The 24,861-nt window shown below is 42.3% G+C and overlaps 1 protein-coding gene across 2 annotated transcripts in view; it reads right to left on the reverse strand.

Moving 5' to 3' along the window:
- NEBL (nebulette) overlaps positions 1–24,861 on the reverse strand; it is a 410,755-nt gene that overhangs the window by 237,003 nt on the left and 148,891 nt on the right. For both annotated transcript variants that reach the window (XM_007526311.3, XM_060192259.1), the window contains exon 3: positions 20,841–20,925. In XM_007526311.3, coding sequence (XP_007526373.1) covers positions 20,841–20,925 — 85 coding nt within the window. The remainder of the gene's footprint in view (positions 1–20,840; positions 20,926–24,861) is intronic.

Consider the following 24,861-nt stretch of genomic DNA (forward strand, 5'->3'; position numbering starts at 1 on the left):
CATACCAAATGATATTGCATCCGCTGATCCCACCCTAATCAATCCAATGAGTACTACCTCAGCATGCTTCACTTCAGACTGTGTCCAGAGACGTCAGGTGTAGAATGTCAACCCATCAGTCTCATTACTCAGGTGAGACCTTTCCTTTCATAGGATTCTCTAATTCCATTTCAGGTGGCTCACTACCTAACAAAGTCCCCAAACTCAGGTGAGACCTCAGGTGAGACCTTTCCTTTCATAGGATTCTCTAATTCCATTTCAGGTGGCTCACTACCTAACAAAGTCCCCAAACCTAGATATAGGCCAGGTGCCATGAGATATCAGGACATATGTTCCCATGTAGCCATAAATTAGGGCAAAATATATACCTGAAAGCAAAAGTGCACAATAGTTTGAGGTGAGTCAGTATACGCAGCATGCAAGTAGAAAGACGTAAAAAGACACTATAAAGTTCCTAATGAAATAATGTCTACTTAGAAGTAGATAACCTCCTCACATACCTCCTATTATACTTCCATCAGTCACTTCCAAAGCTAACCTTATTAAAGTAAGGTCCACAAACACTATTAAATAAGGGCAAGAGACTGGCATACTTTAACAGTGACTCTTTAGTCACTATCAGGCCCCCCCATCAGCTGGGGCCTTAGTCGGGGAGTCCTGAGATTCCCAAACAGATATGACTGAACTGGACCTCGAATAAATCCCTCTCTCCATTGTTACTGGGCATCTGTATCAGGAACAACACAATAGACCCCTTTGTGGGTCTCCATAGGACCTTGCCTTCAACATGCATCAACAACAGTAGAGAATGTTCCATCTTCCAAAGGGTGGCTGGACAACATACTCTATGCTACACCTGAGGAAGATGGGTCCTGATATTGGGGCAGCCTGGAATGTTCCTACTCATGACCACAGAATGTGAGCTCAGATATACAGGGATGCAGAAGTCACATAGGCTCCTAAACTGAATATGGGCCCCAGATCAGATCAAATCAATGGAGTTTACAGTCAACAATATTTATACACCTTTCCCATATTTGGGAGCTACTCTCTTCCCGGATCCAGCTTTCTGGTCCTTTTTCCAGCCAGGACATCATCTCCCCAGACAATAACTTGAGTCCACCTGAATATCAGATGTCACACTCAGGAAAAAAAGAGAGAGAGAGAGAAGCTAGTGTAGTCATATGCTCTTTGGAATATAACTAAAATAGGACTACTAACTATCTACAAAATGGAGACCCCCAACTTTACGTCTGAACTATTCCAGCCTTTAGGTTCATGATTTTTCAACAATTTGTTTGGCTTTATCTTTTAACTCTTTTTTCAGCCACCAGGTTCCAGATGTTATCATGATGCCAACCAGACTTCCCTGGACAGACGACCCCACCAATGTGTTGTGGAGCCCCACTTCCCCGGAGCCCTGCCCCATCAGGGAAAGAGAGAGACAGGCTGGGAGTATGGATCAACCTACCAACACCCATGTTCAGTGGGGAAGCAATTACAGAAGCCAGACCTTCCACCTTCTGCATCCCAAAATGACCCTGGGTCCATACACCCAGAGGGATAAAGAATAGGAAGGCTATCAAGGGAGGGGATGGAATATGGAGTTCTGGTGGTGGGAATTGTGTGGAGATGTACCCCTGTTATCCTACGGTTTTTGTCAGTGTTTCCTTTTTATAAATAAAAATTAAAAATAAGTAAATAAATACTTTCCTACATACTTACAAAAAGAAAGAAAGAAAGAATAAGGCCCAATGGATAGAGCACATGTGCACATGTGTCCATAAGTTAGGGGGAAATATACACCTTAAAGTGAAAGTGCGCAATAGTCTACAGTGACTCAATAAGTGCAACAAGCAAGTAAGAAGAACAAAACAAGACATCACAAAGTACTTAATCAAAGATTTTCTACTTAGACCTAGATACCTTCCTGACTTACTTCCTATTTCATTTTCCTCAATCACTACTCAAAATTTGTCAGATAAAGTAAGGACTACAAAAGCTGAATAAGGGCAAGAGACCAGCACACTTTAATGATGGCCTCTTTGCTAAAACCTGGAAGCAACCCAGGTGCCCAACAACAGATTAACGGCTGAGAAAGCTGTGGTATATACACACAATGGAATATTATGCAGCTATTAAGAACAATGAACCCACCTTCTCTGACCCATCCTGGATGGAGCTAGAAGGAATTATGTTAAGTGAGCTAAGTCAGTAAGATAAAGATGAGTATGGGATTATCCCACTCATAAACAGAACTTGAGAAAGAAGAACAGAAAGGGAAACTAAAAGCAGGATTTGACTGAATTTGGAGTAGGGCACCAAAGTAAAAACCGTGTGTTGAGGGTGAGGGTGGATGTTCGGCTTCCTGGGGCGGGGGCGGGGGGGGAGGATGGGACACAGTCTTTTGGTGGTGGGAATGGTGTTTATGTGCACTCCTATTAATTTGTAGTCATATAAATCACTATTTAATTAATATGACAGGGGAAAAATTGATTGCATGTCTCAAATTTTTAATGCACAGACTATAGGCTGAATCTTTGATATATTGACTCTCTTAAAAGCTTAGACCCGGGAGAACAGAAGCAACCAGTGGCACAGCTATATACAAATAATGTCAAAGGACATAAATTATGGTGATGTTGTGTATGATACAGCAAATCCTAACAAAGGGATTTTTCAAAGTTAACCCAATTGCCAAATAATTTGATTATAGCAATAACTATCTATGCCCTTCTCAAACCCTAAGACAGCAGGAACCTCCCACTTCCTCTTTAGAGCCTATATTTCCCCCATTCTTGGAACCTCTAAGGTGGGGCTCACTTTCTTGCATGCATCTCTCAATTCATATCAAATGATATTGCATCTGTTGATCACAACCTAATCAATGCAACGAGTACCACCTCGGTATGCTTCACTTCAGACTGTGTCCAGAGACGTCAGGTGTGGAATGTCAACCCTTCAGCCTCATTACTCGGGTAAGATCTTTCCTTTCATAGGATTCTCTAATTCCATTCCTGGTGGTTCAAAGTCCCAAAAACAACAAAGTCCCTAACAAAGTCCCTAACAAAGTCCTAACGAAGTCCCAAAACCTAGTTATAGGCCAGGACCCAAGAGATAGAGCATATGTTCACATGTATCCATAAATCAGGGCAAAATATATGCCTGAAAGCAAGAGTGCACAATAGTCTGCAGTGAGTCAGTATAAAGTTCATAATGAAGTAATGTCTACTTATACTTAGATACCCTTCTCCCCACTTCCTATTACACTTCCCTCACTCACTCCAAAGCTAACCTCATCAAAGCAAGGACTGCAAAAGCTGAATAAGGGCAAGAGACTGGCATACTTTAATGATGACTCTTTAGTCACTATCAGGAGCCCCCACATCAGCTGGGGCCTTAGTCAGGGAGTCCCGAGATTCCCAAACAGACTTGATGGGCCTTGACCTCGAATAAATCCCTCTCCCCAGTGATGCCCTTTTTGGTCACTACCAGGCTACCCCATCATTTGGAGCCCCAGTCAAAGTATCCTAGAATTCCCACATAGATATGATGGGGCTAGACCTCTAACAGATCCCACTTTCCACCATCAGTTATCTCCATTAAGAACAACATCATAAACCCTCTTGTAGGCCTCTACAGGACCTTGCCCTCAATGTAGAACAACAGTGGTAGAAATTGTCCCACTCTCCTAATGGAGGCTGGGTCAAATACTCTGCCACTCAAGGAAGACTGTTCCTGAAATGAGTACAGGCTAGAATGTTCCCTTGCTATGACCATGGAATGTGAGCTCAGACTGACAGTGATCTAGAGGTTACACAGGCTCCTGTGCTAAATATGAATAGATGATGGCCCTGGGTCAGATTGATTGGGTTTACAGTTAATAGTATTTATATACTTTTTTCATATTTGGGAGCTACTCTCTGCCCTGATCCAGATTTCTAGTCCTACCCTCCACCCTGACACCATATTTCCAGAAAATACTCTTTAGCCCACCTGCATGTTAGCTGTTAGGCTCAATAAAAAATTGGTAAAGTCATGGGCCCCCTTGGAATAAACCTAAAATAGAATTCCTATCTCCTTCCAACATGAAGACTACAAATCTCACCTGCTAGATTCTTATCTTTAGGTTCCTGATTATTAAACAGTTTGTTCTGCTTTATATCTTTTAAAATATTTATGTATTTATTTTCCCTTTTTTTCCCTTGTTGTTGTTTTTTTATTGTTGTAATTTTTATTGTTGTTGTTACTGATGCCGTCATTGTTGGACAGGACAGAGAAAAATGGAGACAGGAAGAGAGAAAGATAGACACCTGCAGACCTGCTGTGAAGCGACTCCCCTGCAGGTGGGGAGCCAGGGGCTCGAACCAGGATCCTTATGCCAGTCCTTGCACTTTGCGCCACGTGCGCTCAACATGCTGCGCTACTGCCCGACCCTGATTTTAATGCTTTTCAACCACCAAGTTGCAGATGCTACCATGACACCAATTTGACTTCCCTGGGCAAATGACCTCATCAATGTGTCCTGGAACCCGCCTCACCCAAATCATACCCCACTAGGGAAAGATAGAAACAGGTTGGGGAGTATGGATTGACCTGTCAATGCCTCTGTCCAGTGGAGAAGCAATTGTAGAAGCCAGACCTTCTGCCTTCTGCACCCCATAAAGATCTTTGGTCCATACTCCCAGAGGAGAATATCTTTTGAGAAGATTCAGTAACATCTCAAAATCAGGAGTCATGCCTTTGTTCTGGTTGTCTGCCCACCACCACCACCCCACTACATACACACACCTGCTTCTGACTTCTTTCCATGTTCACCCTCTACTGAGAACAGGAGACATACAATGATAGTAGATTAAACCAAGAAATAATTTCAGTAGATTTCTACAGAATAAACTACAGAAAATACAGTTAAATCCTTAAATGAAATGTCTTTGTTAGTAAATTAAATTTGGAATTAAAACTGCCACAATTAGTCCTGATTTGTAATTGGTGCCAAGGAAGAACTGGAAAGGCATCTACCTCTGTAGAAAGCATCTAATTCTCCACTCTTACACAATCTCTGATTTCATGAAATTACTTGCTGTTATTCTTACTTCATTTCTTACATTATCACCCATTACCACCTGGATCATCAAATGTTATAACAGAATCCTAACAAGTACTTATCATGGTTATTAAATAATAACCATTAAATTAATAAGATCTTTAGCCTCTAGTTTGAAGACCAAAACAAAAGACAAAGATAAGAAAAAAAATTAATTAACAATCTACACACCAAGTAAGGCCCATCAAAACAGGAAAAGTTTTAATTGTGTTTGTGTTCACATTACTGTGGAATGATTCTCTGTCCTCTGGCATAGGTGCTATTTTGAAAAAGATCTCATTATCTCTCTTCCAGAAATAATAATATTTCTACTATAATTTTTTGCTTTAAATTATTTCTTAAAACATATGAAATGATTAAAAGGTACAAAAACTGTAAAGCACATTTACATGATGGGAACCTAGGTTGCAATGATGCAGCTTCCTCAGTGCCCTGCAGTGATTTAACCACACTTAGGCACTGATAACCAAAGAGTGGAGGGTAGAGGAGACAGCATAGTGGTTATGCAAAGATATTCTCATGTTTGATGTTCCAAAATCCCAGTCTGATCCCCTGTGCCACCATAAGCCAAAGTTGAGCAATGCATCAGCAAAAAAAATAATAAAAAAGTAGAGATACTTCATATTTTCTCAGTCTTTCAGGTTTTCAAGAAGACAATTTACTGAACACTACAATTCAGCTTTATGAATTAGATGTATGTCTATATATACTACATACATATATCCAAGGCTTTGAATAATATTCTTATATGGTCTTGTCAGTGTTTCCATTTTATAAATGAAAACTAAAACTAAAAATAAAAAATATCTACTCATATGAAAACTTTCGGAGTCCTAGAGCGCACCCAATTCTAAAGAAATCTCTAAGATGATGAAAGACAACTACTGGCTGGCTTTATATGTGGAATCTAGAGAACTAATACACATAAACATTAAAAAAAAAAAACAGCAGCAGGGGGGGGGGCCGGGTGGTGGCGCACCTGGCTGAGTGCATGTATTACAATGCTCAAGGACCCAGGTTTGAGTCCCCAGTCCCCACCTGCAGGGGGAAAGCTTTACACGTGGTGAAAACAGGGCTGCAGGTGTCTCTCTGTCTCTATCACCTCCTTCCCTCTTGATTTCTGGCTGTCTCTATCCATTAAATAAAGATAAAAAAAAGATTTAAAGGCAAGCAAGCAAGCAAACTGTTTCCAAGACCTGTGAGAACTATGATGCTTATCTTTGGGAGGCTGGAGGGTAGGGACACAGAACTTTGGTGGTGAGTGTCATGTGGAACTATACACTGTAATCTTACAATCTTGAAACCTACTGTTAATCACAAATAAAAAATGAAAAACAAATAAAAAGAATAAAGAAATCTTGAAAGTATTTGCCCATCACATCTGACAGGGGATTGCTATCAAACATTATTATAAAGAACCCATACAACTCAACAACAAAATAACCCAATTAAAGAATGGGTATAAGATCTAAATAGAAAGTTTTAAGATATACAACAGATGACCCACAGACATATGAAAAGAATGTTCCACCTCATTTATTATTAGAGAAATACAAATTAAAGCTGCAATGAGATGCCACTACACATCTGTGAGAATGGCTCACATCAATGAAAATCAAGAGATGACAAATGTCGGTGAGGATATGGAGTAACAGGAACTCTGTTGTGGAAATGCAAAGTGGTGCTGCCCTTATGGAAATCAGTATTGAGAGCCCTTAAGCAAATAAAAATGAAAATGTCTCACTATCCAGCAACACCACTTCTAGACATATATCCAAAAGACACTCAAAATACTATTTCAAAGGGACATATACAATCCTATGTTCACAGCTGCATTACTCACAATAGCCAAAGAATGGAAGCAGTCTAAATGCTTATCAACAGAAGACTGGATAAAGAAGTCAGGGGACTGGTCAGGGTAGATAGCATAATGGTTATGAAAAGAGACTCTCATGCCTTAGGCTCCAATGTCCCAGGTTCAATCCCCACACCACCATATACCAGAGCTGAGCAGTGCTTTTGTAAAATAAATAAATAAATAGTAAAAGAATTCAGGGGATATGTGTTCCATGAAATACTACCTGCAATTACAAAAAGATAATATCATGGACTTTGGGACCAAATGGATAGAACTTGTGATGATTATGCTTAGTGAAGTAAGTAAGGGGGTAAAAGACTACTGGGTGGTTTCCCTCATATGTAGAATACTGAGAATTGAAACATGAACGTGAAAATAAGAAAAGTAGTTAAATTGTCTCTAAGATTTTGCTGGTTATAGTTGAGGGGGCACAAAACTTTGGTGGTAGGTGCAGTGTGGAGTTATGCCCATATAATATTACAATACTGTAAATCATTAATAATTAATAAAATAAATAAAAAGAACCCATTCTCAAATAGCAGGAATATAGTTAATATTTACTTAGTTTAAATTTTAATGATTTATAAACATCATAGCCATGCTAGAACAATAAAGGGTTACAAAAATTTTCTTTTGATCATGTATTTGGCCTGAGGAAACAGCATAAAGGTTACACAAATGAGGCCAAAGTCTCATGCCTCAGGCTCTGAGGTCTCCAGTTCAATCCCCAGCACCACCATAGCCAGAGCTCAACAGAGACTCTGGTCTTTCCATATCTATCTCATTAAAATAAAAAAAATTTAAAAGATTATTTACTTAACAAAACAAAACAAAAAAAGGATAGGATTCTTGGCTTTGGTATTCCTTACTCCCCAACTTAAGAATTTGAAAATTGTTATAGTTGTTGTTTGGTGTTTAAATGTACTATGTACTTAGGGAGCTAAATTTACAACACAAATTTCCCTTAGAAGATAGTTACAGATTAAAGACTTTGTATAAGTAGGAACTTGGTCAAAAGGACCCTTTAAGTTCCTGATTCATTTAAGTCAAGTCTGCATTGCTTTAATATTTGATTTACCATTATCTGACCCTTAAATACACCAAACCGCAAGAGAGAGGGGCAGGGAAATGATGAAAGGAGAAGATTCTAATAATTTTCTTCAAATATTTTATCATCAGAAACACACCATTTAAAAAGTACAGCTGATATATCCAGATGCCCAAGTGGAGATCTCATTCCAAAACACAGCACAACCGTTGTTGCAAATGACTTTTTTTTCCACCAGGGTTATTCCTGGGTCTTGGTGCCTATACAACTTCACTGCTTCTGGTGGAATTTTTTTTTAATCAAAACTGAGAGACAGGAACACAGAGAGAAAGAGGGAGAAAGAAGAGAGAGAGAGGAGAGGTACCTATAATACTGTTCCATCACTCATGAAGCCTTCCTCTACCTGTGGGGACCATATGCTTGAACCTAGGTCCTCACACACGGTAATGTGTGTGCTCTACAGGGGCAGGTGGTAGCTCACCCAGTAGATCAACACCTTGCCATGCATGTGACCCTATGTTAGAGCCCCAGCACCACACAGGAAATGCCATGGTGATGGTGGAAGGGTTGAGAAGCACTTCTCTCTCAGTCTCTACAATAAACAGAAGAAAGAGAGAGAGAGAGAGAAAGGATCTTCCTGCACAGGATTTCTTGAGCCAGATTCCATCTTTCAAAGGCCCCTGTAGAATTCCAGTGGCTGATTCCTCTGAAGTAAGTGGAAGCTATAAAGCAAAGCTCTGAGATACTGCAAATGGTAAGTAGGCCAGACACTTTCTGGTAAAAGGAAACACAGAGCTTTATGAGAACTGAAACATTAAGGACACTAGCAAGGCCAACTGTGAACTGCTAGCTATGTGGAAGCTACTCCCCCAAGGCCATTTCTGAATTCAATATTGTGCGGGCATTTGGTTTTGTTGCCAATTCTATGATGAGGCTCTGGTTTCAGAGCAGTGGTGTACATTCACAACATTAACTACTAGGAAATTAAGAATATTAACTTACCAAGAGAATTAAAAACTAGGCCCCCTCAGGAGTTTACTCATTTAATGAAATGGGACTGCGCTGGGTTGACTATGTATAAGGAAGCACGAAGAAGAACTGAACTGAGCAATATACTGGGCTTAGCCTTAAAGGGCTGCTTTGCTCTGCTAAATCAACTGAAGGCCAGAGAAATCAGCAAAACAAACTGCTTCTAGGGAGGAAAATAGGGTCATATCAAAACAAACTGTAGTATTGTCTAAAGAGAACAACTTTTTTTTTTTTTTGCCTCCAGTGTTATTGCTGGAGCTCAGTGCCTGCACCACGAATCCACTGCTCCTGGAGGCTATTTTATTTCCCCCTTTTGTTGCCCTTGTTGTTGTAGCCTTGTTGTGGTGATTATTTTTGTTGTTGATGTTGTTCGCTGTTGGATAGGACCGAGAGAAATTGAGAGAGAGGGGAGACAGAGAGTAGGAGAGAAAGATAGACACCTGCAGATCTACCTCACCACCTGTGAAGAGACTCCCCTGAAGGTGGAGCTCGAACCGGGATCCCCACGCCGGTCCTTGCGTTCTACGCCACATGTGCTCAACCCACTGCGCTACTGCCCATCCCCATAGAGAACAACTTTTAAAGTCCAAAGGTCACCATGTAACCTACCAAAGTCTTCCAAATAAAAGTTTCTTGAAAACAAGAAAGCATGGAGGCTATGAACTAATTTACTAAGATGCCTCCTAAAAGTATACAATAGCATATAAAATTATTCTTGTTGCTTCTACACAAAACGTCTGAAAAATAATTAGCACTAAAGATCAGACCAGATGCTAAGAGTAAGTAGTACTATGACTATTTTTGTCTTTTTTTTCTATTGTTATAAGTATGCTTGGTGCAAAATTAGAACATATCTTCAAATGTGAAACTAATTTGTCTGTCAGTTTTCTCAGATATATGTGATTTCCCTAATTAGGACCTTCAACTAATATTCAAGGCTAATCTAGAGAAAGGCCAAACTAAATGATAGCTCTGATTATTATTATCTTCAGCAGAAAAAAAAGATAGGGAAGAAGTGGTAACTTTTCTTCAAGTTACCTCACTGCTGACCTGAAATACTGTTACAGAATTATTTAGTACTACAATCGAAGTCATTATAGTAAAATGAACTCGGGATTATTCAGATCTGTCCAAAGTCATAGTTACTGGTAGAGGTGATTCTAGATGTCAGATGTCCTGCTTTTTGCCAAATAGAATCAAAGGCTAACAATTTACTTGTTCAACATAATGTATTGATATAATAAATAAGTAAATAAAATTTCTTTATCCCCTATAGTTGTTCTGCCTTTCTTCACAAGCCCCTATAACATTTATGTGAGAATAATTAAATTTATTCCCAGTAGACTGGGGAGATAGTATAGTAGTTATGCAAAAGACACTCATGCCAAGGGGGCTGGGCAGTAGCACAGTGGGTTAAGTGCACATGGTGTGAAGTGCAAGGACTAGCATAAGACATTCATAGCTAAGGCTGCAAGATCCCAGGTTCAGTTCCCAGCACTACCATAATTCAGAATAGAAGTTAAAATTAATTAATTAATCCCCAGTGACAGGTAAAGTGGCTTAGTGGTAAAGCACAGGATTTTCATATGTTTGACCCATGACATGACACAATACATGCAAGAATAATTCTGATCCCCCTTCTGTCTTTCTATCGCTTTCATTAACAAAATGATAAATCTTTCACGTGTTTTGTGTGTGATGTCAGGGTCTTGTACATGGAAGATTCCATCGCTCTCAGGTCAACATTTTTATTCTTTCTATTTAAGAGCGATAGAGAAGAGCTAGATATAGAGAGATGCCACAGTACCAAAGCATCCCCAGTACCATTGTGCTCCTCCCATGTGGTTCTGAGGCTCAAACCTAGACCTCAAATATGGCAAAACATGTAACCTACTGGGTACTGGGTGAGGTATATATGGGCCCCAGATAAATCTTTTTTTTTTAATTTGGTCTTGAGAACCAGTAAGTAGGTGGCTCATCCAATAGACCACACATGTTACCATTCACAGTGACCAGGCTCAAGTCCTAGGCCACCACATAGTAGTGTAATGTATTGAGATATAATAAATAAGTAAATAAAAATCTCTTTATTCCCTATAGTTATTCTGCCTTTCTTCACATGCTCCTATCACATTTATGTAAGAGTAATTAAATTTATTCCCAGTAGATTGGGGAGAAGAAGCTTCATGAGTAGTGAAGCAGTGCTGAGGTGTCTCTCTTTGTTTCTCCCTCTATCTGTCTGCCTCTCACTTTCTATCTACAGAAAAGAAGGATTCAGGTCTCCTGTTCCATCATCCCCCTTCTTCTCCCTGAAATCCCACCTCTGCCCTCACCACCCATGCAACTCAACCCTGCCACAAGGACACAGGGTCCCTGTGGTGGCAGTGTCCTCACTAGCTCTCAGCAGGCATCCCTGGTGAGGTGGCTGGAATACTGGCCATTATCACGCCACACAAGAACTCTTTCCCTGCCCAGCAATAAGAAGAGGAGATCAGATGGGGAGGTGAGGCAGGTGAAGAGGATCAAGAGGTAAATATTTTCAGCTATGAACTAAGTAGCTGGGGACTGAGCAATAGCCCAGTGGCTAGAGCTCCAACCTTACAGTTCACAGTGCTCTGGGTTTGATGCCCAGCACCATATTGGGAAGCCAGGGACAGCACCTGGGAGAGCTCCACAGAAGGGGAGGAGGGCTATGGTACTTCTTCTCTCTGTCTCTAAAGACAAGCAAACAAAAAAATTGAAAAAAAGTGGACTAGGGAGATCACTCAGCAGTGCCAGTGCTATGCATGTGTGAAACCCTCAATTCACTCCCCAGGGCCTCCTCAATAATAGAAAAAGTTGGTCCCAGGGTGTAGCAGACAGCTGTGGTTTCTGAGGACAATAATATGGTACTGCCAATCTGAAAAGCTGCTCAGGATAGATGGGACATAGATTATGGTGCTCAATTTGCACTGTATATGAATGCCAAATGATTAGTCCATAGACCTGAAATTTTAAAAAGCTGTGTGCATCCATTACACTTGAGTAAGAAGAGAATGATAAAAACACATTCATTAATACTTTCAAAATATTCCCCAAATCACAAGCATAACGTCCATGACACTGGAGCTATACAATTACTCAGCCATCTACTCAAATGGCTGACTGCAGGGTCAGAAGTCAGAATCAGAGTACTGGAATAAATAGCCAGTTCCACAGAACACAGCCTCTATCATAAGCTGAGGGGCAGGAGAAGGGGGGTTGGCAGCAAGGGAGAGCACAAAGACCACTACTGGGGAACCCTGAGGAAAAGTGGGAAGAAGCTTCCTTTCTGGAAGCTCAGTGGTAAAAGCTCTAGAAGCCTCGGTAAGACACAGCAAAACAAAACAGCTCCGTGGTCCTGCGGCTTGTCACTGCCAACATTTCTGTCTCTGATGTCCTTTTATCCAGAAGCAACAGAAAAAAGCAATCTGATTTCAGGGAAGTTCTGGGGGGACAGTTAACATCTGCACAACAAGTGCTATTCCCAGAAAGAGATGCATCACATCCAGTGAGCAAGTATTCCTCCTTTACTTATTCACATTCATCCCTTCCTCTGTGAGAACGCAATCCCTCCTCTTTATGTCCTCAGGCTCCCCTCAAACCCTTGAGCAAGACAAAGTGAACATCCATCTTCTGTCTGTGAGAAAGCATCATCCAAGGATGGGAATACGGCCCTGGGTGGCAAGAAAGAGAGAGAGAGAGAGAAAAAAAAAAGGCATCTGTTCAGGTTGCCAAAACTGGGTGCAAAGGAAGTGGAAAATTAAAAGGTGAGTGTGAGAGGTTTCTTGTCCCATGTGAGTGGGACCCATGGAAAAAATGGCCTAGACAGTCTTCCTGTCTGGAAGTCTCAGGCACGCATGTAGAATGGGACACAGGGACTGCTCTTGGGTTCCATCCTGCATAAGTCTGCAGAGATTCACTGTGGCCTCCACTACCTGAATGTATCGGAAAACACACAGCTCTCTGCAGCCCCCTAACAACTGTAGTCTTGCTTCCTCTTGATAATGTCTGAGAATTTCCCCTACCAGACTAGAAAGCCCCCTGGTGGGAAGCACTTGGCCTGGCTTTGCTCACAATACTATTCCAGTATCTAGCATTTCACCAAGATGATTGATGAAGTGAAAGTTAGGTCAGTTTACAACTGGACAGAGGACACTAGAGCGGAAATGAAACATACAAAGGATGCTGCCCAAACAGTGCTTCAAATAGTGGTACTGTGCTCTTTATTTTCTCTCTTCCTCATTCTTCTCTCTAAATAAAAAGAGTACAAAGAGCTTCCCAAGCAATCTCAAGAACTCTCAGAAGGCTAGAAATGGACCTACCCTATCACATAGCAATTCTTCTTCTGGGGATACATCTTAAAGAAACAAATACAAAAAGATCTGTGTATGCCTATATTCATATAGCGCAATTTTTAATAGGCAAAACCTGAAAGCAACATAGGTGTCCAACAAGAGATGAGTGGATAAGAAAGTTTTGGTATGGGAGTCAGGCGGTAGGTAGCACGGCAGGTTAAGCGCACGAGGCGCAAAGCACAAGGACTGGCAGAAGGATCCTGGTTCGAGCCTCCAGCTCCCCACCTGCAGGAGAGTCGCTTCACAGGTGGTGAAGCAGGTCTGCAGGTGTCTGTCTTTCTCTCCCCCTCTCTGTCTTCCCCTCCTCTCTACATTTCTCTCTGTCCTATCCAGCAACGACAACATCAATAACAACAACAATAATAACTACAACAATAAAACAACAAGGGCAACAAATAAATATTTATAAAAGAAAGTTTTGGTATATATACACATAGTGGAATACTACGCAGTTATTAAGAATGATGAAGTAGGAGACCAGGCAGTGGTACACCTGGTTAAGCACACACAGCACCATGTGCAAGAACCTGGGTTAGAGCCCCCACTTGCAGGGGGATGCTTCACAAGTGGTGAAGCAGGTCTGCAGGTGTTTCTTTTTCTCCCTTCCACTCTCTAAACCTCCCCTCTCAATTTCTCTCTGTCCTATGAGACAAAATAGAAAGAAGGGGGAAAAATGGCTACTGAGAGTAATGGATTTGTGATGCCAGCATCAAGTTTTAGCAATAACCCTGGTGGCACTAAAAATAACAATAAAAAATAAAGATGAATGGTGACTTCACCTTCTTCAACTCATCTTGGATAGAACTTGATGGAATCATGTCAAGTCCAATAAGCCAGAAAGAGAAGGGTGAATATGGGATGGTCTCACTCATGGACAGAAGTTGAGAAGTAAGAACCGAAAGGGGAGACACAAAGTAGAACTTGAACTGGATTTGGTGTATTTCCCAAAGTAAAGGCTCTGGGGGTGGGTGTGAGGGTGTGTTTCAGGTGTGTTTCATGATGGTGGAGGAGAACTTAAGCTAGGGATGAGAATGATTTTCAGAAAAACTGAGAATTTTTACATATTTACCAGCAACTATATTTACTGTAAACCATTAATCCCCTGAATTAAAAAAAAAGTGCTGGGGGTCGGGCGGTGGCGCAGTGGGTTAAGCGCACGCGGCGCAAAGTGCAGGGACCAGCGTAAGGATCCCAGTTCGAGCCCCCGGCTCCCCACCTGCAGGGGAGTCGCTTCACAGGCGGTGAAGCAGGTCTGCAGGTGTCTATCTTTCTCTCCCCCTCTCTCTCTGTCTTCCCCTCCTCTCTCCATTTCTCTCTGTCCTATCCAACAACAAAGCAACGTCAACAATGGCAATAATAACCGCAACGAGGCTGCAACAACTAGGGCAACAAAAAGGGGGAAAAATGGCCTCCAGGAGCGGATTCATGGTGCAGGCACAGAGCCCAGCAATAACCCTGGAGGAAAAAAAAAAGTGCTATGGGGCTAGGCAGTGGTGCACTGGGTTTAGTGCATATAGTATGAAAAGCAGGGATAGGTGCAAGGATCCTGATGGAGTCCCCAGCTCCCCACCTGCAGGGGAGTTGCTTCATAAGCAGTGAAGCAGGTCTGCAAGCATCTATCTTTCTCTCCCTCTCTCTATCTCCCCCTCCTCTCTCAATTTCTCTATCCTATCCAACAACAACAAAGTGTGTGTGTGTGGGGGGGGGGGGGAGTCCACCAGGAACAGTGGATTCATAGTGCAGGCACTGAGCCCCAGCAATAACATGGAGGAAAAAAAAGTGCTCTCCACCTGTCTTTCAACAGTAACTGAAGTCCCCTAGTCTGGATCCCTTGCTGAAAGGAAATCAGTCTTCAATGACACCTTCTTGAAGTGTAACCACCACCTAAGAGGGACCTTGGTTTTGGTAATTAACACCTTACTACATGGTTAGATGATGAATAACTCAGAGTAAAACCCTTGGGAGATGGAAGGTAGACTATGAAAACACAGGCTTTCATAGTCTACCTTCTGGTTTGTGCCACAGCCAAGCCAGAGAAAACTAAACAAACTCAAAACCCTACTTCCTGGAACTTCCAAAGGTGTGTATGAAATGTGTGTCTTCACTTCTCTTTCTTAAATATATAAATTACTGGATAGAGACTGAAAGAAATTGAGAGGGAAGAGGAGAGAGAGGGAGACAGACAGAGGGACACCTACAGCCCTGCTTCACCACTGATGAAGCTTCCCCCACTGCAGGTAAGAACCAGGGGCTTGATCCTGGGCCCTTGTGCTATGTATTGTGTGCACTTAACCAGGTGCGCCACCCCCTGACCCATCTCCATTTCTCCACAGAGGTGTATCACTATCATACATCCACTCCCCTTCACAGCTATCTCATGTCCTCTCTCCCATGAGCCACATTCCTTATGCATCCACAGAAACATGGGCAATTCTTTAATAAGTCAACACAGATTGAAGACTCAAAGTTCCAGAATGATTCATACTCTATGTATCACCCTTTTTACTCTTTCTCCATACATTACATCCAGCCAATTAAACACAGTGAGCCTCCCAAGTCTAGTACTGCCAACCTGATTGCAAATAGCTAAGCTAATCATATAGATGTCCAAGTGCAGAAGTAATTAATATTTCATGTTTGTTTTAAGCACTACATTTGAGAGTTCTGCCTTTCAGAGGCTCAGGGTTTCCCAAGCCAGTCATCCAAGGTCCCCAGGGGTGAAGCAAAGGTGGTAAAAGGGGGAGAGAGAGACAGGACCAGGGCTATAGCCCTAACCCCAAGCTTCTGTCACACCAGTTCCAGTTTGCTCTTTATCTGGTGGCTTCTGCTCAAAATTCTGTTTAAAGAACCATTTCCACAGCATTAAGAAGTCTGCAGACCCCTCACCCAAAGCGCTCAAAACATCCCTCCAGTAAGAGTATGCATTCGACAGTCTAGTATAAGAATATATTAAGGAAATTTCTCTCTTAAGGGACTTTTTGTCTCGCTTAAGTTTTGTTTAATTTATAGTGTTCCAGAAGTTTTATTTCTAGGTCAGGGCTCTAGGATACCAGGCTGGCTTTCCTATCATGAAATGTATTATGTTGCTCCCCAGGCAAACAGTGATTGCACAGTGGTGTGCCCCTGAGGTGAAGTCTTATAGACACCTGGGAAGGAAATTGTCACCTTGAGTAGGTGACAGTGGGCCCATTCAGAGGTCTGGACACACTGGCCCTATTTCTCTGAAGCATTCCATATCTAGTGATATGTGATTTAAATCGAGCTAGTGGGGGTGGAACTGTTTCCCCTCTTTATCTGCCTCTCTTTTACCATATACATTTTTTTTGCCTCCAGGGTTATTGCTGGGACTCAGTGCCTGCACTATGAATCCACTGCTCCTGGAGGCCATTTATCCCATTTGTTGTTGCTCTTGTTGTGGTTGTTAATGTTGTTGTTGTTGTTACAGCTGTTGTTGTTGTTGGATAGGACAGAGAGAAACCGAGAGAGGAGGGGAGAGTAGGAGAGAAAGATAAACACCTGCAGACCTGCTTCACCACTTGCGAAGTGAACCCCCTGCAGGTGGGGAGCTGGGGGCTCATACCTGAATCCTTATGCTCATCCTTGCACTTTGTGCCATGTGCGCTTAACTTACTGCACTACCACCCAGCCCCCCATATACATATTTTTAATATTTATTTACTTTTATGAGAGACCAGAGAACTGGTTGGCTTTGGCACATGCAGTGCGGAAATGAATCTGTGACTTCATGCAGGCAGAGTCCTGTGCATGAGTCTGTTGCTGAGCTCTCTCCCCAGTTTGGTAGTCTTCTTGAAGAATCAAGTTCCAGAGCCAGCCACTCCCACCTCAGTCAGGGAGTGCCAGGTGACACATGCCAGTTGTCTGCAGGCTGCATAATCCTATAAGCCACCACCTATCACCACATTTAAAAAGCTAGCTCATGTCTTTATTGTTTATTCTCCAGTATTTCATATCATCTGCTTTAACAATCTGGCACCTAATCTAACATCCCCAAAAATAGCTTAAGAGGATCCATCCGACACTTAGGAATAGGAAAAAAAAAAGACTGGGAATGTATAACCCTCCCAAAAAGAAGAGGAAAAAGAAAGAAGAAAAATAGCAATATATAATTATAAATAACTTCTAAATTGGACTGGAAACTAATGTCTTTTTTCCATTCATTTTGACTCATTTGGAAAGCTAATGAGCTGAAAGAAAGGAACTGTTTTTAACCAAATAATTCTAAAGTATTTTAGATTTTCACAACTTGGATCCATGAACAGACTTGTTTAGCATCACAAATTACCTAAGCAAATATATAAAATAGCAAGTCAAATTTCCACCAAAATTGTTGGTCAGTTCACAGTCCTTGATACTGAAATTTGAAAGAAATGCTCTACAGTAGAATAAGCTCCTCTAATAAGATAAAATAAAATCAATGGTCATTACTGCATCTCACTCGTAAGATAGGTATCTTTTCAGACCTTTGCAATAATGGGATTTTTTTTTTTAATGTGGGAAATGACCCCAGATCCTCACACATGCCAATACTATCTCTCTGTGACCTCCCTGTCCCAATGTTCTATATTTTCCTTTGGGTAGGGAGAAGGGAGAGGCATCAAAGCATTGCTCCAACATCCATGGTGTTCCCATGTGGTGCTTGGGCTCCAACCCAGGGCATAAAAATAGTAACATTAAGAATGTGTGTTAGTCTTCCTGCTTCCTCCTGTAAGCCCCATGGAGAAAAGATAAAATCATTACAAATTCTTTTGCACAGAACAAGGACATGGAATAAGCAAGAGACAAATATTTGATAGCTTGATTCATTCTGTTCCCCAATGTGTTCAGAGAATTTCTCCAGAATGATCTAATTAATCCTAGCTGGAAGGAGAGAAAGGCATATTGGATGTACACGGACCAGAGCCAAGTCCTGGCACCCTGGGCGGTGCGAACAAGCAAGGGTGTTCCTGCCTGCTCCACCACAATACCTCTTTTGGCCAGCACTCAATTTTTCTAAACTAATGGCTCAGCACACAAACATTTGCATTTTATATAAACCAGAATTTAATGGGCAACCAAGTCTTTCTGACAGCACCATAGAACTGAAAATTCCACGTAGAGTAACACTGCCTCTAATGAAATGGACTAGGAAGTGGTTCTATGTGCAGAAAGAAGGTTAAGAGGACCAGTCTCCTCTATGAGCAGATAAACCTACACAGAAATTAATAAGGCTAGAGCATCTGAGAGTTGACTTTATCACTATGGAGAATTGCAGAGTTGCTTTCCAGAGGAGAATTAACTGAACACCTCTGACCTCTATGAATTCTGCTTTTTTCATAGCAAATGTTTTGAGAGACAGTAACAAGAAAGTGCAATTATAATAATAGGTATAGTAATAAGCTTCAATTCTTTTTATTGCCACTAGGGTTATTGCTGGAAAATATGGTTGCCAGGTGCTGGTACTATGAATCCACATCCATTTTTCTTTTTTTTTTCCCTTCTACTTTTTATTTTATTTGATAAAAAAAAGAGAGAGAGAGAGAGAGAGAAATTGAGAAGGTCATGGGGAGATAGAGAGGGAAAGAGAAGACAGACATTGCAGAGCTGCTTCACCGCTCACGAAGCTTCCCCCATGCAGATGGGCAGCAGGAGCTTGAACCCAGGTCCTTGCGCATGATAAAGTATGTGCTTAATTAAGTATGCCACCGCCCAACCACCCATACAATATTTTTTTAATTTTTCCAAATGTGTTCATCCCCAACTACCTATTTGATACCTGTGGCCACCGTCAAGATCAATAACCAGGATCAGACCATCTGCAAAGAATCAGAGTGGCTAAGATAATATCATAATGAAAGAAGAGCAGAAAAGGGCCAGAGAGATATCTCAGCCTGGTAAAGTACCAACTTGTTTGCCTGACACCCCACAGGCTGGAGATTCAATCCCCAGCACCACCATATGCCAGAGCAAAGGTCTCTCTCAATCTCTTCTAACTCTTAATTCTCACTCTCTCAAATAAGTGATTTATTTATTTTTATGTTTTTATTTTTTTTATTTGCCTCCAGGGTTATCGCTGGGGCTTGGTGCCTGCACTACAAATCTACTGCTCCTGGAGGCCATTTTTTCCCCATTTTGTTGCCCTTGTTATCGTTGTTGTTGTTATTGCTGTTGTTGTTGGACAGGACAGAGAGACATCAAGAAAGAAGGGGAAGACAGAGAGGGGGAGAAAAAGATAGACACCTGCAGACCTGCTTCACCACTTGTGAAGCGACCCCCCTGAATGTGGAGAGCCGGGGGCTCAAACCGGGATTCTTATGTTGGTCCTTGCACTTTGTGCCATGTGCGCTTAACCCACTGTGCTACCACCCAGCCTCCCAAGTGAATCTCTTTTTTTAAAGATTTTATTTAGTTATGAGAAAGATAGAGAGAAAGAACCAAACACCACTCTGGCACATGTGCTACTGGGGATCGAACTCAGGAGCTCATGCTTTAGAGTCCAAAGCTTTACCACTGGGCCACCTCCCGGACCACAAGTGAATCATTTTTAATGATAATAAGAGTAATAATAAAAAAGAATAGCATAAGAGGGATCACAACCCAAACCAAACCTTCCTGCCTCCACACCTGTCTGGAGTTTGTTTCATGATACCACTAGCCAAAGGAATTGTAACAGGCAGCATCATGCCACTGAAAATGAATGTCCTGTATTTCTCGGGAAGTCTCAAGTCTCAGGAAGAGGCTGAGTGTCCCTGATGAAAACACCTCAGTTCAGATCATTGGCCTTAACCTGCATATTTCTACTGAAGGCAGTTTCCGTCCAAACTGTTTGACTGGGCGCCAGCCATGGAATTCTCATCCCTGTCCATGCTGTCAGTGTGACGTGTGAAGGAAAAGTGAAATGAGTGACAGGTTGAAAACAGAGCAGGGGGCTGGTGTGAGCTGCACAGATGGGTGTCAGCCCCACAAGCCCCACAACTGGGTCAAGTTAACACCTCTCTTTCCCACTGCACATGTGGTGCAGAAGAACTATTTATAAAATATTTTTAAATATTTAGGACCAAATCAATCAATATTGTTGGGAAACACTGATGCTGACCAGAACTCACTTATTTTCCAGAGTCCCGTGTGACTAAGAGAACTGAGAATGCTGGGATGATCAGAGAGCACAAGTGAAACAAGAGTTCTAGAACTTTCCACCAGGATGCCCATTCAGACCTGCTCCTCATCTCCACACTGGGTGGTGGGGCTCAGCCAAAATGGTACAATGGCTAAAGCTCAGAAGACTGACCTTTCAATAACATTAACTGTCAACTTGAGGAGGGGAGGGGAGGGCAGAGGAGGGGAGGGAAGGAATGGAGGACAGGGGAAGGGAAGGGGAGGGGAGAAAGGAAGGGAAGGGACAAAAGAAATAGGTCTAGAAATTACCTGACTCTGCAATTCACTTTGCTGCTTCAGGCGAAGGTTTTCTGGTGTGTCTGCCACGGTAGTGAAGGACTGCTTTGGGTAGTGTCTGTGGAGAAAGTGTTTAAAAGTACACAATTAAAACATTAGATTATGAAGCAATGCTTTACCGCCCATTGTTTTACTCTTCCCTCAGATGGAAAGGATGTCTCTCTGATTTCCTGAGGTCATCTTTCAGTGGCTATGCTGGCTCCTGTGCTCTCTCCCATCTCTTGACCCTCACAGCTCAGTCTCCCCAGACTTCCACTACTACTTCTCTAATAGTGGCTTCCCATCAGCATCCAAGCTGCTCAGAGCTCTCTGCTGCTATCTCTCCCTCTCTCTAAACACACTAGAATTTATTCTCTCCTGCAGTCAAGGCCTTCACCCACTATCACTGCTCATCTCCTCTTCCATTCTCTCATCAGCATCTGGAACTCTGGAGTCCAATTCCATTCCAGCTGTTTCTGTGGTCAAGGTTAGAATGCCTTCTGGTTTATCCCCATCCAGCTGTTTATTCTCTGTTTGCTCCGGGTCCCACTGGGTCTGAGCAGCCCCCTTTGGTGGTCTATTGATAGATAAGCTTTCTTCTCTTGTCTACACCATTGCCTGAGCAATCCCATCCATTTTCACAATGTCGAGAGCAGCCTGTATATATATGACTCCAGTGTAGCTTTCTCTGCTGAATCTCCACTGCACATCCACACCCACTACAAATTCAGTCAGTTTGAAGCTCAGTTTCCCATCACCCCATCCCATCCCCAGGGCAAGTTTCTGTCCCACCCACCCCCACTCCCATCTGTAATGTCATTTATTAGGCCTGTTCTCCAGCTGGAAACCTGAAAGTGAGCTTGGCCCCTCACATATCCTATATGTCCATCACCAATTCTACTGACTCCCCAAAATACATCCTTGGCCAGGCTCACCTTCCAGGTGACAGCAACACTTGTCAGTCTGGCCTTTTTTACCCTAACTGCCACAGTGAATGTTCTAAAGTGCAGACCTGAGTATATTATCCTTGGACTAAGCCCTTTCAATGGCTTCCCACTAATGTGAGAGTACAGTCTAGTCTGCTGGCACTAGAGGCCCTAAGACCAGCCTTTTTCAGACTTCCGACTTTGGGTGGTGCTCAGCCATAGAGGATTGCCTCTGCACCCACCCTCTTCCCCACTCACTGCTCCCCTGGCCTGGAGCCCTCATAAACCTCTCCACAACAACATCTCTGGCTGGCTCCTCCTCCTCTCCACCTCACCTTACATGTCACAGTCCCTGGGAATCCTTCTTCATCTCTCAAAAGGGTCCTGGAATGTATTTCCCTGCTCATCAGAAATGTCATCAAATTCATTTCTATGCTCTGAGGGACAACTGGATCTCAGGACAAGGAAAATTCAGTGGCAGCAAGGACAGACAGTCCTGTCCCTTGTCAGCACAGAGACAGTTATGACCAGTGTCCTGCTGGGAGTGTGACTTCGACTGCATTTGTAAAACCCATGGAAAGAAGAAAAGGAAGGGGAATGGTGTGTGTGTGTGTGTGTGTGTGTGTGTGTATGTGTGTGTGTGTCACAACCAGACACATGGTCAGAGCACACAAGAGAAAGAAGGACAATCTCTCCAGATAGCATCCCACAGTCACATACAGACAAATATACAGGCCATCCCAGGCAGGAATCAGGTGTCTCCTCCCTGTGTGTGGGTAAGAACAATGACTGCCCACCTGCCACTGAGGGTTCATGCCCAGTGGCTGTGCTATCACCACAAATGCTGTGAAAGAACTAGAGCTGTCCCAAGCAATTCCTCTCCTTGGCTCATCTCCTAAATAATGTTCACTCTGGGTCTCTCGCTGTGCTTTCTCCAAGATCTCAGCATCTCAGACACAGTGCTCTGAGTCCCTAGAGCTTAGAAGAGAAGTCTAATTATTTTCAGCAGCTGGGAAAATAGAGAGAGCTTGAGTGCCCAACCTGCCCACTTCAATCCCCAACATCACATGTGTGTGACTTTCTCTGACTTCTTGCTCTCATATGACTTAAGCAATAAAATATGTGTTCTGCAAATGCTGATTTTTTTTTAATATCTTAAGATTTGGGGGGTTATCACCAGGATTTAATCCCTCTTGAGATATTTTTCAGAGAGAGAGAGACAAAGATAAACTGAGGGAAGGAAAGAAGATACCACAATACTAAACTCCTTCCAGGTTTGAACTCAGATGGAGAACAAGGCAAAGCAGGCACACTATCCAGGTTAGCTATCTCACTAGCCCTCTTAGGATCATCTTAAGTATATAAGCAGTAGAGCATTTAAAGCTGGCAGAAGCTGGGGGACCTGGACAGATCAGCTAAGTTTACAGCTGCTGACCTGTCACCAGATCATTTCTCACACACATCATTCCGTCTTGCTCAGTCTTCTCTCTATCAGTTTCCCTTCTAACCCTTCCAGAGAGCTGTGTGCTTCAAATACTGGGGAAACTAGAGGCACTGATTCAGGGAAGGAGGCCTAAGCAGAAAAGGTCTCTTCCTCTCCTTATCCTGAGCTCATACTGGGTGTCACCCCCTTCTTTTTGGAAGCTACTTCTAAACTGCACCCCAGATAGGGGAAGACAGTCAACTTGGAGAACTGTGCTGCCCTGGTCTTCAAAATGCAGCATTCTGGACTACTGGGCTTCAAGCAACAAACAAATGCACTTTTTTTTTCAACATACAGTTAATGAAACAAAGAGATTTTCAGAGGTCCCACATCTGCATTTTAATTTCTCTAAGAACTACAATTGAAACACTATCTCATGTGATATGGAACTGGAACCTGTAGAGACAGTACTTTACTAACTGGATTTGGAGAAAGACTCAGTGACAATCTTCTCCTTTCATTTATGATTAATTAAAAATTCTGCTTCATTTTCATTTTTAAACCACTTTGTTAAATAAACTTAATTTTAAAATGAAATAGAATGTTTCACTAAACAGGATCCTGAGATGGAAATGTGGATTGTTGCTGCGAAGGGTGCAATTTGCAAGCACTTATCAATGTGAACATAAATCTCCTGCTTACCAGGCAGAAAATAATTTATTTTCTCTTTGTACATCAGAGAAACTTCACTTACCACTTGTACCCTCTCATTTCAAAGTACCATTTGCCCAAAATAATCTAATTATTCTCATCATTTTATTTTACAAGAAGAAAAGGTGATGTCTGTGAATATAAAACACCACTTTTATATGTTTGATATTGGCATCACATACTAAGTTCTATTTGTAGAAAGGTTATGCCAGGGGGAGAGTGAAAGCTTCTGTTGTTCTGTTAGAAGATGGTCTCTGCTCCTGAGATTCCCAAACAGACATGGGCCTAGACCTCGAATAAATCCCTCCCTCCATTGTTACTGGTTATTTCTATCAGCAACAACAAAATAGACGCCTTTGTGGACCCACATAGAACCTTGCTCTCAACTTGGATCAACAATGGTAGAGAATGTTCCATCCTCCGAAGGGAGGCTGGACAACATACTCTATGCCACACCTGAGGAAGATGGGTTGATATTGGGGCAGCATGGAATGTTCCTACTCATGACCACAGAATGTGAGCTCAGATCTATAGGGATGTAGAGGTCACATAGGCTCCTAAGCTGATTATGGGCTCCAGATCCCATCAAATCGATGGGGTTTACAGTCAACAATATTTATACACCTTTCCCATATTAGGGAGCTACTCTCTTCCCTGATCCAGCTTTCTGGTCCCCAGACAATAACTCGGATCCACTGGCATATCAGATTTCAGGCTCGGGGGCAAAGAGAAAAAAAAAAAAAAAAAACTAGCATAGCCACAGGCCCTTTAGAATGTAACTAAAATACACCTACTAGCTATCTACAAAACAGAGAACCCCACCCCAACTCTTCACCTGCACTATTCTAGCCTTTAGGTCCATGATTATTCAATAATTTGTTTGGCTTTGTATGTTAACTCTCTTTTCAGCCACCAGGTTCCAGATGCTAGCAGGATGCAACCAGACTTCTCTGGA

This window comes from Erinaceus europaeus, chromosome 6 (genome assembly GCF_950295315.1).
Source record: "Erinaceus europaeus chromosome 6, mEriEur2.1, whole genome shotgun sequence".
In the NCBI taxonomy this organism is placed as follows: Eukaryota; Metazoa; Chordata; class Mammalia; order Eulipotyphla; family Erinaceidae; genus Erinaceus; species Erinaceus europaeus.